Source organism: Pongo pygmaeus, chromosome 8 (genome assembly GCF_028885625.2).
Source record: "Pongo pygmaeus isolate AG05252 chromosome 8, NHGRI_mPonPyg2-v2.0_pri, whole genome shotgun sequence".
Classification (NCBI taxonomy): Eukaryota; Metazoa; Chordata; class Mammalia; order Primates; family Hominidae; genus Pongo; species Pongo pygmaeus.
The window spans coordinates 121467139-121479725 of NC_072381.2; the positions used below are offsets into that span (position 1 = coordinate 121467139).

The following is a 12587-nucleotide window of genomic DNA, read 5'->3' on the forward strand; positions in this document are numbered from 1 at the left end:
TAATTTCATAGGATTAGATTGTTTTTATGGCAAGAGTAAATTGGTTGTGTGTTGTTCCCCTCCCCAAAATGAATAAAAAACAGTTTCTAATCAGGTCTTCGGGGATTTGGCCTGGATTTAGGATTTTTTTTTAATTTCATATTCATTGTATAAAAAACCAAACTCCTCCATTTGGGACCTGAATGTGCAAATTGTCAATATATGACTCTTAGTTGGCATTTTTCTATATACAAGACAGAATAATTTAAGCCTAATCTTCCTCTTAGAAGTGACATTTTGTTCTAAAATTGTTATCCTTTAAGTTCAGTAAATTGGAAGCTTGTTTTCTGCACCTTTACATTTTTGGGGGCTGTAAGAAACAGCTTCAAATTAATATAAATGCTTTTTATGCTCCCAGCTATGTTCCATGGCTTAACTGGTGAGTGTGAGGCAGAGAAAGAGGCACACAGGGACCAGTTCCCTTAAATGCCCAGAAGAACCACCACTGCTACCCTTGCTTTTGCTTAAAACACGTAGATTCAAGAGACTCACAGTTTCTTGCAACTACCTGTGCTTTTCCCAGTGTGTTTGCCTTGCCACATCAGCGGTTCAGTTGTTCACTTGCTCATTCATTCATTCATTCAAATGTTAATAGAATATCTACTAAAAGTGCCAGGCACTGAACTATGCATGGGGCACACAGTAGTGAACAACAACAGCAACAAAAGATAAAAGTCCATGCCCTCATGGAGGTCACATTCTGGTTTTGCAGGCACATAAGTGAAATATATAATACATTAGGCAGTGAGAAATGTTTGGAGAAAATGAAGCAAGGGAGCGCCAGAGGCATTAAGTGGGGAGAGGGAGTTGGTACTTAGATAAATGGATCCAGGAAGGCTTCCTGGTGAAGGTGCCATCTGAATAAAGACCTGAGTGAAAGCCACTGATATCTAACCTCACCTCCATCCCATTTGTCTCTTCCCCATGCATCTGTCATGCACATGGCTTAAAAACAACTGTTTCCTCCCCCAAACTAGAAATGAACAATTGGCTAGAGTTGTGTTCATGAAAGGAGAATCTGGGAGAGGTTTGGCTTAATCTGAAAGGAGCGGAATTAAGTTTCTACATTTGGGCTGGAATCTACAAATTGTAATTCCTTCTAGTTGCAAGAGATTGAACTGATGGCCCTGTGTCTTTGGGGCTCTGTGCCCCATCTAGTCACAGTGGAAATGGAATGACTGTGAAAAATTCTGGCTGGCTTTGGCCCCTGATGCAGACAAAATGCATTTATTTTTATTGAAAAGTCATTAACAATGAGACACCAGACTATTCTCTCCTTCACCAAAAAGGTTATAAAGCAGGAACAACTTTAATTTCCCTGTGAGGGAGAAGTTTTCCAGCCAGCATAAGCAAAATCTTTTCTTGCACTGACCTCCATCGTCATTGCTTTATCTTCGTTAAAACTTGCATTCTGCCAGAAGGATGTGAAAAAGAGGAAATATACATACATACATACACATACACACACACATTTTCAGTCAAGACCAAATAAGAGATCCAAGTTGTGATTCCTTGGTATGCCCCAATGTCGTAGTGAAGGTCTCCTTACTTGACACTACTTTTGTGGGTGTGAATTTCACTTAAGAATCCAAAAGCTTGTTTTATTTTTAAGAGGCCCAAAGCAATTGACTACAGCCACATTATTTGACGTGTCTAGTAAGCAAATTACTTCGATTTTTCCTATCAACAAAGTAAATGATGAGGAAGTTTTAGAGTAACACTCAAAAGCTTGTGTGTGTGTGTGTGCGTGTGTGTGTGCATAGTAAACTATTAGCTACCAACCAAGCATCATGGAGAAATTGTCACTTGAAGACAGGGCTCTCAGAGGGGTGGGTGGCTGAGCCTTGATTCCTAGAAACTTAGTCCACCCCTCCCAACAGGAAGTCGGACTGACCTGGTTCCTGAAGTTCAGGCCTATGTTCTCATCCAACAGGCTCTTCAACATCGGGGTGAACAAAGCTCTTAGGGGGCCGCAAAAGGATTCGCACTTTGGATCCTAACTGGCATGTGAGGCTTATGTGAATTACCAGGCTTTACTCAGCTGTATGGCAGGATAAAACCACCTATGTCTATGAGGACTCTTGTGTAGATTACAGTAAATGAGAATGTCTATTTTACACTCGCTATTGCGTGAGTTTGAACACACAGAAGATACCCAATAAATGGCGGCTGCCACAGAGTGGGGTGAAATTTTCAAGTATCTCAGCTGGATCGTCATCTAGGGTGTGTGCACATCTGGGTGGATATATGTGAGTCCTGGCACTGTGCTTTTGGAGTTTGATGAATGCTCATTGTTCACATCCGTCCATTTCTCTCTATCCCTGTCCCTTTGGGAAACATGCTTCCAAACTGCCTAAAGGACACTACAATAAGAACTGATTCTGCTTTCAAGCAGGAGCCCCCTCCCTCCTCCCCAGTGCTTATCTTGCCTCCAGAGATAACGGGCATCCCGAGCCTCCTGCCTGCATCGCCAGTTTATCCCACTCAAGAATTGTTGCTTCTCCTCTGAGCCAGCCCTGAGCATCCAAGGGGCTATTGATGTTAACATTCTAATTTTTCTCAGAGAGTCCTTGGAGGCCTATCCCCATCTAATTTGTCTGAGCTTCTCACATTGTATATTCTGCCCAGGTTTCAAGAACCTTTGGAACAGACTCTCCGCAGGCTGCCAAGATCAAAATTTGATCTGCGGGTAGAAGCGTTCTTTCCCACATAATGTACCCTCAGTTATTTGAATCTCTTGCTCTCTCAGGCCTTTGGATTCACAGTCTTAGCAGCACCCAGTTCATCACTTGCTGGGTTCCCTGCTGCATTACACGGGGTGGCCCACAAAAGGAGCTGGATTTACCATCAGTGACTAAGCAGAAAGGGAGAGAGACAGACAGAGAGAGGAAGCAGGCACAGGAAACAAGAGGTACAGGCACGAGGTACAGCTGGAGCTCAGAGAAGAAAATGCGTTTGCTCGTTTGTTTCTTATTTTTTACAAACTCACTAAGACACGTATTGTCCTTGAAGAAATTCAAAAATTTCAAGCACTCTTCTAGGTCGTTCCCACTGTTGCTGCAGTCACACCATGGGGCCACACTGAGGCTACTGGAGTCTATGTAGTTGGGGGTCATGACTGTGCCTAAAAGAATAAAAACAAGGCATTTTATTGTTGTACGATGATACTTTTCCATAGCCTAAAAAGAAACCAATATTCCTCTGATGGCGGATGCACCGTGGATAATTACAAACATTGTGTTTGCTGAGTGGGAAATTATGTTAAGCAGTACATTTTCTCAGCAATTTATCTTGAGCACATAAAATAATTTACACATTTACTTTAAAAATTATAACAGAACTCCTTGAGCTGCACTTAGGGTATTCCTTCCTGCACAAATGGTATGGATGTCGTGGAGTAGGAAAGAATTAACTTAGAGAACGCATGAGTTGCCAAATCCCTTGCATTTTCTTGAAAATGTCATTAATCTTCATAAATAGATAGAGCTGAGTTTATGTATCTTGAACAATTTTGTTTAGGACTTTGAATCCACTTCCCCCAGAAGCAAATGGTTTCTTTAGAGTGACATAGGGAAGCTAGAAGCTTCGTAGTGGTTAGCCTGCACCCTGAATGTATATACATATATATGGGGTCTTCTCAACTGATCTAAATAAAGTCTTCCACGTTGTGAAAGAACTGGAAACAAATAATGGAAATTCTCTAAGCCAACGGCTCCTAGAATATTGCCTGTGGACCCTCAATGGTGCTCAAAGAAATGCTGGGTGGTCCTTCCTGCCTACATCTTGTCGTGATATTTCTGATGAGTTCTAAACTGGCACAAACACACAAAGCATTTATACTTAATCCAAACCAAATGTCTTCTCCTGGGTGGCTGACACCGGGCAATGCCCGCTGATGACAAGAAGGCTTTTCTTTTTATATATTTTCTAGATGTAAGAAGTAATAGGTGGTCAGTAGTCCGTAGGGTGTATTTGGATCGCAAACAGAAAAATAATTTTGTTCTAAACTTCTCTGAGTCAAGGGCATACTGTCTTTGCCCTATATTCTTTACTGACTTGAACTAAATAACATTGCATTATTCCTTGGGATGAACATTTTAACCTACTGCATAGAGGGAACTCCTAACTTTGGTTGAGAAAGGAACAGGCACCCTAAACACTAGGGGAGGAGGTTAAGGCCATTGGATATGCCTGGTGCCACGGTGGGCCCCTGGCATATATGGAAGAAGTAGGAATAAGCCTTGTCCAGAAAGAAGTTGGAGAGGAGATCCAGACCCAACAGGGAGAGACATTTTGGTCTACGCAATGCATTGCCTCTGCCATTGGGCCCTCCATTCATCATCCTTAGGTGCGTAAGGGTTTAAGGGTTTGCAAAGCCTAGGAATAACTTCACGGAAATGCTGGCAATACCTGGCCTTGGCCCCTCCTAAAGAGGTTGAGCAGGTCCACCTGGGAAGGGCACTGACTGAAGTGTTAACAGGGACTACATCCATTGACTTAGAGGAGCTTGGGAAAAAACTGCTTTTCTGTTTATGAACCAAATACATTCTGTGGATTACTGACCACCTATTACATCTCACATCCATAAGATGTAGACACTGTTAGCAGATGCAGCTAGAGTTGAGTTGGAGATACTCAACATTTTCTTCTGTGGGCTTCTCTGTATTTTTAAAACACTTTTTACAATGAGAATGCCTTGACTACTTTTGTTATTTCTGCAATTCCATAGTTGATACGTAATCCCTAGTAGAGATTAACTTACTCGGGAAAAGGAGAGAGTGAATGCAAGTTTGGAGTATTGGCTTAAGGAAGGTACACTCATTGGCCCAGTCAATAAAAATAGAAAATACTTGGGGATCCAGGGAAAGCTATTACCCACAGCAGGGCAGGTATCCTTCCAAAAAGTTGGGAGTAAAGAATGTACCAGGAACCTGTCCATCCCTGCGTTAAGTACCGTTATTGATTTTCCCAAAGCCGCCTGCTGAAGATGCTCTGGTAACAAAGAGTGTAGTCTGTGCTGTCATTCTGGGGGAGGTTCTTCCTCGTGGTGACGTGTGTGACCCTGACACAGACAGCCGGCAGGAACACACACCCTGGCTGAGCCATTGTGCTTCTGACAACTGTAATTTTCCTCACCCTTCCACAGCATTCACTGCGTGTTTCTTCTCAAATGCCAGTTGAGATGAGCCCTGCCACCAAGGCTGCTGCTGTCCCGGGTACCTGGGACACCTGCCTTTCCCCGGTACCTGGGACACCTGCCTTTCCCCCTGACAGCCCCTGGTATCCAGGGGTCCAAGTTTGCTTCCCTTCTGACTCTCACAGCAGTCATGTGTAATCACACTGCTCAGAATGCTGAGAACATGGTTCTTTTAAAGCCTTGGGTCTTGAAAGACAGAAAATACGGTTTCTGCTATGTCTGTTTTCAGGAAAAAAAATTTAGCCTAAATCACCCACTGCACACTGGGAGTTGAATTACCAAGAACATTAACAGCAAGCAGGGCCCCTGTATTTAGGGTTTTTATTTCCAAAGGGCCATTTCTGGGAAGCAGCCTTTTTGATTTCCCCAGCCTGAATGACTTCCCTTTCTCCAAAGTTCCCTAATTCAATTAACTTTGTTTGACTTGCTTTCTTCTTCCATAACCAAACATTTTTTCTCTCTGCTTTTGTCCTGCGTGGTCAGCTTCCCAACTGAGACGCCTTGCCTGTCTGCACACTTGCAGCCTCCCCACTCCTTAATAATCCCCGCTTCCTGCCTCTGCCCTCAAGGATTTAACATCCAAACCCCAGCCCAGAGGTTACTGTGAGATTTTCACTTCTGCAGACATCAGCAAGGTGCAATGGAAAGAACGCAGGTATTTGCAAACCACACTCTTCTCCCATCCTGCTTCTCCCGGATCTTACCAATAAGCCCCGAGTAGGCGAGGAGGCAGTCAGCGTAGTTTTCCTTTAGACAGCTGCTGACAGACCTTGACTCTGGCTGGCAGTTGGTAAAAAAATCCGCAAGGCGAGATCTACAATAGGAAAAAAGGGGTGGGGGGTGGAAAAAGTGCTTTAAAACATCCTAAGCCTCCGGACAGACATGTTTTCTTTATTCCTTTGTTGATATGCCTTTTTCTGCACACGCACACACACACATACACACAAAATACGTAGAAAACGTGAGCTAAGAAACTGTTGGCATCCTTTCTCATTCAACCCCCTCATGTCCCTTTCCCCAGCCCTCGCCCACCTGTGTGTCTCTGTTTATTCAGAGAGAGGACTTTAGGGCCTATAACTGGAAGAATTTAGAGGCTTTGAAGTTTCCATTCAATATTTATTTCTGACTAGACTTATTTGCATCTTTAGGAAATATGCTTCTCCACACACTCACCGGAGATCCACACTGGGAAAATATTTACTTTATACAGAAACGTGTCCCTGGCATCAAAATAGGATCCTACAGCCCATCTGCTCCTGTAATTCCTACTGGCTTTAAGAATGTGTGTTTCTGTCTTGTAAGTCACCTCTCATCCGCCAGCCCAGGGGTAGTGATTTATTCCAGCCAAGTGGCACTGAGGAGGAGCCTGCCTTTGGGGAACAGAAGGGGAAGGCAAGAGGGACAGAGAGGCTTGCTCTAGGCGGGTGGGCCTGTGGTCAAGGCTGTGCCTGGAGAGGCTGCTGCAAGATGCGACAGCTGCCTGCATGTTGGAATCTCTCCAGGGGCCGGCGCAGTCCACCCAGAAGCCCTGGGTGGCAGTGAAGATGCAGCAGCCCAGAAGGGGTCAGAAGCCACAGACACGCTGGTCTGCGGAGAAGAGGGCTCTGTGTGGCCGACTGGCTGTTTTTCCATCTGAAGAGGATATTGTTGGAGAAATCCTGAATGAGAGCTGGGCCACCTCTGAGGTCATCTCGGCAGACAACTGCTCTGTTTCTATGGAAGAACACAATGGACCTCACAAGAATTTAAATTATCTGGCAATTATGGGAGACAATGGGAGGCTGTCTCAGTTTTCTTCTGTCTAAATTAGCTCACCCCAGAATTGGCTGTCGACATACCCAGAGCTGTTTTACTTCTTTCCACCTAAGAGACTGTATTTTCTTGGCACACTTTATGATATAAACGAGCTTGGTTTGGTGGAACCAAGACGGGTAGGATGTGTGGAAATCACAAAGGTTTCTAAGGAAGCGCGTTATGCATCCCTTTCCTGCAATTTTAACTAGAAAGGGCATTCAAAGACCTGATGGAATTATCCAAGTCTGCGGTACACTGCAAAGGCATGTTCGTGTGGGGTTCTCTCCTTGAACCCTTGTAAACAAGGCTTGCCCAGGCTTCTCTATCTGATCCCATCTTGTGTGCTATTTTCTGGGGGCCTGACTCCATTGCAGTGAATGCCTGGTGCAGATGCTGGAGATCTGCTTTATTTCCTTTGCACAGCACCTGACACTCCTCAGAGAGCTCCTGTATAAGTCTCCCCAAACAGGGCCATGTGCCGAAGCTAAGTGCTTTGGCAAAATCCTCCGAATGTGGCGGGGGTGTGCGCATGTGTAAGCACCTGAGTGGCAACCACGGTCCGTGCGTCGCTGGTGTTTCCTGACTTTTAATTGAACACACTGAAAGACATAAAACCTGCCTATTTTCTGTAGCCTGGCTAAAGGATTTATTTTTCAGAGGAAATCCCTAAAGATGGCTCGGGCTTACTCAACTGGCTCCAATGGCATCCAGCTTGGATTGAGTGTTAATTTCAAAAGAATTTTCCTGGTCATGAAAGTTAATGATCTAGTGACACTGGGTTTCTAACTTTGCAAAGGCCAATTGCAAGTTCAGGCAGCTGGGGCTCCGGTCTTGCACACAACCTGGCTGCTGAACAGCTCTCTGACCTGGCAGCCCCACGCTCCCAGCCTGTCCCCCAGAGACAGACAAAAGGTCGCTCCCTCTCCACATCTCCTGTTTCTCACAGTCTCTCCAGCAGACTATTAACTGAACAACACTGTGAGGAGGATTACTGTCCTTCAGTGAGAGACTAATGCCACCAGACTCATTTTGCTTAACAACCTCGGAATTGACTCACAATTGGACTCTGGAATGAAAGGCTAATTGAGTCAGTCTGCTGTAGAAAGCATAGCCCCAATTGGGAGGATAAAACAAAATATACTGCTCTGAGCAGAACTCTGGACAGGCTGCTTTTTGAGAGATCATCGGCACATATCCTGGCCCTATGACACACAGCCAGTGGATGGGAAGAGAGTTTCGACGTAAGGGTGAGCGCACGCGGCACTGTTAAAACACTAACATTTCCACGTTTTATCACATTTGACCACCTCCCCCTGGCAGCTATACTTGGAGACAGGATGCTCACATTATAGGATTCACATGTTACGGATGGAAACACTGAAGTAAGAAGTTTATACAGCGCTATGCTGGGGCCAGCTCATCACTGGTAAATTGGTACAATTTCAGGAATTTTGCAGGTTGGTTAATAACATTGCAGTGGTAGTTTGAAAGTGGCCATGGTGGGGGGATTTACACCACGGTAACCAGCAAACACTATAAATCAGGGCTTTGTGTTGTTCTTGGAGCACTGGTTGTTAAATATTTACTGGCATGACTCTATTTAAGAACCAGTATGATCTTAGTAAATCCCACTGATAAAGCATGCATCATGTCTCCAGTTGAGTCCCAGCCCTTCTGGGACAGGCTTCCTCTCCCATCCCCAGTCACCCTTGTGCCAAATGAAATGGGGCAATAGCAATTAACCTCCAGTCTTCAGTACTTTCCAAAGAAAGAAAACAGCTCCACTCCCCCATCCCACTAAAACATCCTTCCTTCCCTACATCTCCTTCTCCTACCATCACCATCCTCTAACATCTCCTAAATTATGCATGCAAATGGTCACATGTATTGACACAACAGCTGGATTCCTGTCCATCCCACTGACTGATGTGTCAAGTGCCATGATATAATGATGAAAAAGACCCTGTCCTTGAACTTATATAACCCGCAATCTAGGTGCCAAGAAAAACAAGTAAAAAGATTATTATAATACAGTGATTTGTTCTTGATTAAAGGTAAGAATGAATGGCTGCTAACAAAAACAATACCTAGCATGAATGAAGTATTCAGTACATGTTAGGTATATCTTTACAAACTTTTACTTTGTATGACAGCAAAATAATTGTTATTGTTATTTTATTATCCTAATTCTGTAGACAAGGAAACCAAAGCTTAGTGAGGTTAGACTAGGATAAAAGAGTCAGTAGCAGAATGAGGATTTAAAGTCAGACATTCTGACTCTACCACTTAAGGTTTTACTATTACACAGCTGCAGAAGCTGGTTTCCAAGAGGCTGTGATATTGGGACTGAGACTTAAAGGATGGGTAGAATTGGTTAGGTAAAGGTAGAGCAGGGTATTCCAGACAGAAGGAAGCAGCAAAGTATAAAGTAATCACACTCACAGTAAGACCTGCATAACAACTACGAAGTATTTGTACATGCCAGGTACTCATTTAATGACTTAACATGTATTCATACATTGGATCCTCACAACAACCTTATTAGGTGATACTTCCAATCAATCCCATTTTACAGATGAGGAAACTGAGGCACGGAGCCTTTAAGCAACTCCCTGTAGGTTGCAGAGCTCTGTGATGGAGCTAGAACATGGCCACGTTCAATCTGATGCCAGAGCCGGAGATCATTCTCAACCGCTGCACTTAACAGGTGCATCGCCCAGAACATCACTGGTCACGCACTCAGGATGCCCAGGCCACAAGATCCAAATGGGTAGTGATGGGAAAATATGCTGATGAGGTCTTGAAAGCCTTTGAATGATCCAAGGGTTTAGGTTTTTATCTTGAAAGCAGTGGAAGCCACTGAAGGATTTTAAACTGAGAAGTAACATGATCAGATTTGCATATTAGGAAGACTCTTCGATCTCACCATTGTTCGGCAAAGATATGCTTCAGACCTACTCTGTGCCCTCACTGTTCCAGCAGCAATGGGAAGAGCAAGAAACTTGCCAGGAGGGGAAGGGATGGTTCCCTAGGAGACCGCGGCCATGAACCAGAGCAAAGAACTGAGGGCCGGAAGAGGAGAAAGAAAGGAGGGTGCCCAGAAATGTGGATATCAATAGAATGAAAGTCAAAACTTTGGACTGGAGGGGTGAGAACAGAATTGAGACGAGGACAGCTCAGCAGACAGTGGGGCCCTTGTGGGAAAGATGGGGGAGGACAGCTTTACCAGGAAGATAATGAGGCTGGCGGTGGCTGTGTTGAGTTCATGATGCTGTGGACAGCCAAGATGCTGACATGTTAGAGCTCTGGCTGCTGCTTCTGTTCAGTCACCAACTGCTGCCTGAGCACCTACTGTATGCACAGCTCCAGTGCCCCAGGACAGCTCCTTTTGCACACACTTCCCCCTGCCCACCCTGGGTTATGAATCACACTATAATCAATGTCAATGGCTTCCCTGCCCTGGGCTGCTGGGATACAAACAAGAAAGCTTGAATGTCCAGTATGGCATTAACAAAGAAACTCCTCAACTGGATTTCTTCTGGAGACATGAAATCTCCATGACGACAGCAATGATGAGCTCTGATTGTTTTTCTCCGAGAAAATGAAAAGGAAATGAATAGGTACTAATGTAGAAATATATTGCTGTCAGTAAGAGAAAATCCCCCACCCTTAAAGAAGAGGAAAAGGCAGGCAAAATACCAAGATGGCCTTAGGAAATCTGCAGAAACCATGGTTTATGCAGAAAGCATCATATTAAAGGAAGTATGCCGCTAACTGGAAATAGAAAAATTATAATAATAATAATATCTAGGAGAATTGTCTCAAACACCAGGTGGTCTTCTGACAGTGGGGAGAAAATTATTTACCTACTTTCTCTGCAACAGTTTTAGGAAAGTAGTATGATGGAAAACAGGTAAAAACATACCAGTGATGCCCAATTTAACTCATCCTGGATGACCATAATCCTTTAAATATTCTTCCAGAACAAATCCCATACTTGGACATAAGCCATGTGGTTGGTGGAATTGAGCCTTGGGCTGAGAATTGTAAGATGTTGAATGGGATCCAGGCTCCGACTCATGAACCAAAGTTCCTGAGTGTGTTGCTTCATGTTTAAGCTCCTAGATTTCCCTTCCACCTCAGAAATACAGTGTATGGGATGCTCAAAGCAACGTAGAGGGGTGGAAAACCCACTCGTTTTCATAGCATTATTATTCTTACCCATAGTCCATCCTACAGTTATGATTTCAGTGTCAAGGGACTTGGTTTTCTTCAAGTCTTGAGAACAAGATTTTTCTAGTGGATCCCTTGTCTCACATACAAGACAGCTGAGGGCCCAAGAGATTAAGCCTTGCTCAGAGTCACAGGGCAGGTGGCCACAGATGGCATTCGCAGGAACAGGAACTGCCAACCGCCCATAATGGCTCTGGAGGGTAAAAGTGTGGGGGCTGACTTTAATTTCTCTGGGATTTTATTAGAGTCATCAAGTGTATGCCTGCTTTCCCCTGCCACCATTGACTACGTTGTTCTTCCTAACGTTCCACTGGCCTTAGAGACGTGACGGGTACTTTGAATGTATTGCAAGAGCACAGCAGGCGCCAGAGGATGCAGATGGGACAAGAGGGTACTGAGTCTATCAGTGAATTAGGCCCCACTTTATAAAGGAGTCTGTTGTACCCCACCAGGGACTGCACAGCACTGCAGGGCTTGACCACTGTATTAGTCCGTTTTTATGCTGCTGAAAAAGACATACCTGAGACTGGATAATTTATGAAGAAAAAGAGGTTTAATGCATTCACAGTTCCACATGGCTGCGGAGGTCTCACAATCATGGCAGAAGGTGAAAGCCACATCTTACATGGTGGCAGGAAAGAGAAGAACGAGAACCAAGCAAAGGGGGTTTCCCCTTATAAAACCATCAGATCTCGTGAGACTTATTCACTATCATGAGAAGAGTATGGGGGAAACTGCCCCCATGATTCAATTATTTCCCACTGGGTCCTTCCCACAACACATGGGAATTATGGAAGCTACAATTCAAGATCAGATTTGGGTGGGGACACAGCCAGACCATATCGACCACTCAGGAGAAACCCAGAACTTTGGGACAGGATCCCCTTATCAATCTACTTGTATAAGTCACTGGCATTTTTCTCTAAACCCAGCGTGGACATTAGGGCTTCAAAGTCTTGGCTTTCACTTCAAACCATTTAGTTTCTGAAAGCTTTCTCAGTGGGTCAGTTTGAGGAAAGAAAGTATGATAGATAAGAAGATGCACAGGCTTGGGAATGACACAATCTTGTGTCTAATCCCAGCTCCACTTTTCACGCAGCTTCTCACATCTTAGCAAATTATTCAACTTCTCCAAGTCTCAGTTTCCTTACCTGGAAAATGGCACCAGTGCTATGGTGCCATATCAGCTACTATGTACAGTCACTTTAAATGTCTGCTGTGAGACTTAAATGACAATTATATAAAGCTCCTCACCCAGAACCCAGAATACACCAGTTGCCCCCAAAATTTTTACTTCTATCCCTTCATATGTTCTCCCCAATTC

General features: G+C 44.2%; 1 protein-coding gene across 7 annotated transcripts in view; it reads right to left on the reverse strand.

Moving 5' to 3' along the window:
• The window catches only part of GFRA1 (GDNF family receptor alpha 1), a 209759-nt gene that overhangs the window by 26510 nt on the left and 170662 nt on the right, over nucleotides 1-12587 (reverse strand). For all 7 annotated transcript variants that reach the window (XM_063670307.1, XM_063670306.1, XM_063670304.1 and 4 more), the window contains 2 exons: nucleotides 5941-6050; nucleotides 3029-3163 (listed from right to left, as the gene is read on the reverse strand). In XM_063670307.1, the coding sequence (XP_063526377.1) occupies nucleotides 3029-3163; nucleotides 5941-6050 (245 nt within the window). The remainder of the gene's footprint in view (nucleotides 1-3028; nucleotides 3164-5940; nucleotides 6051-12587) is intronic.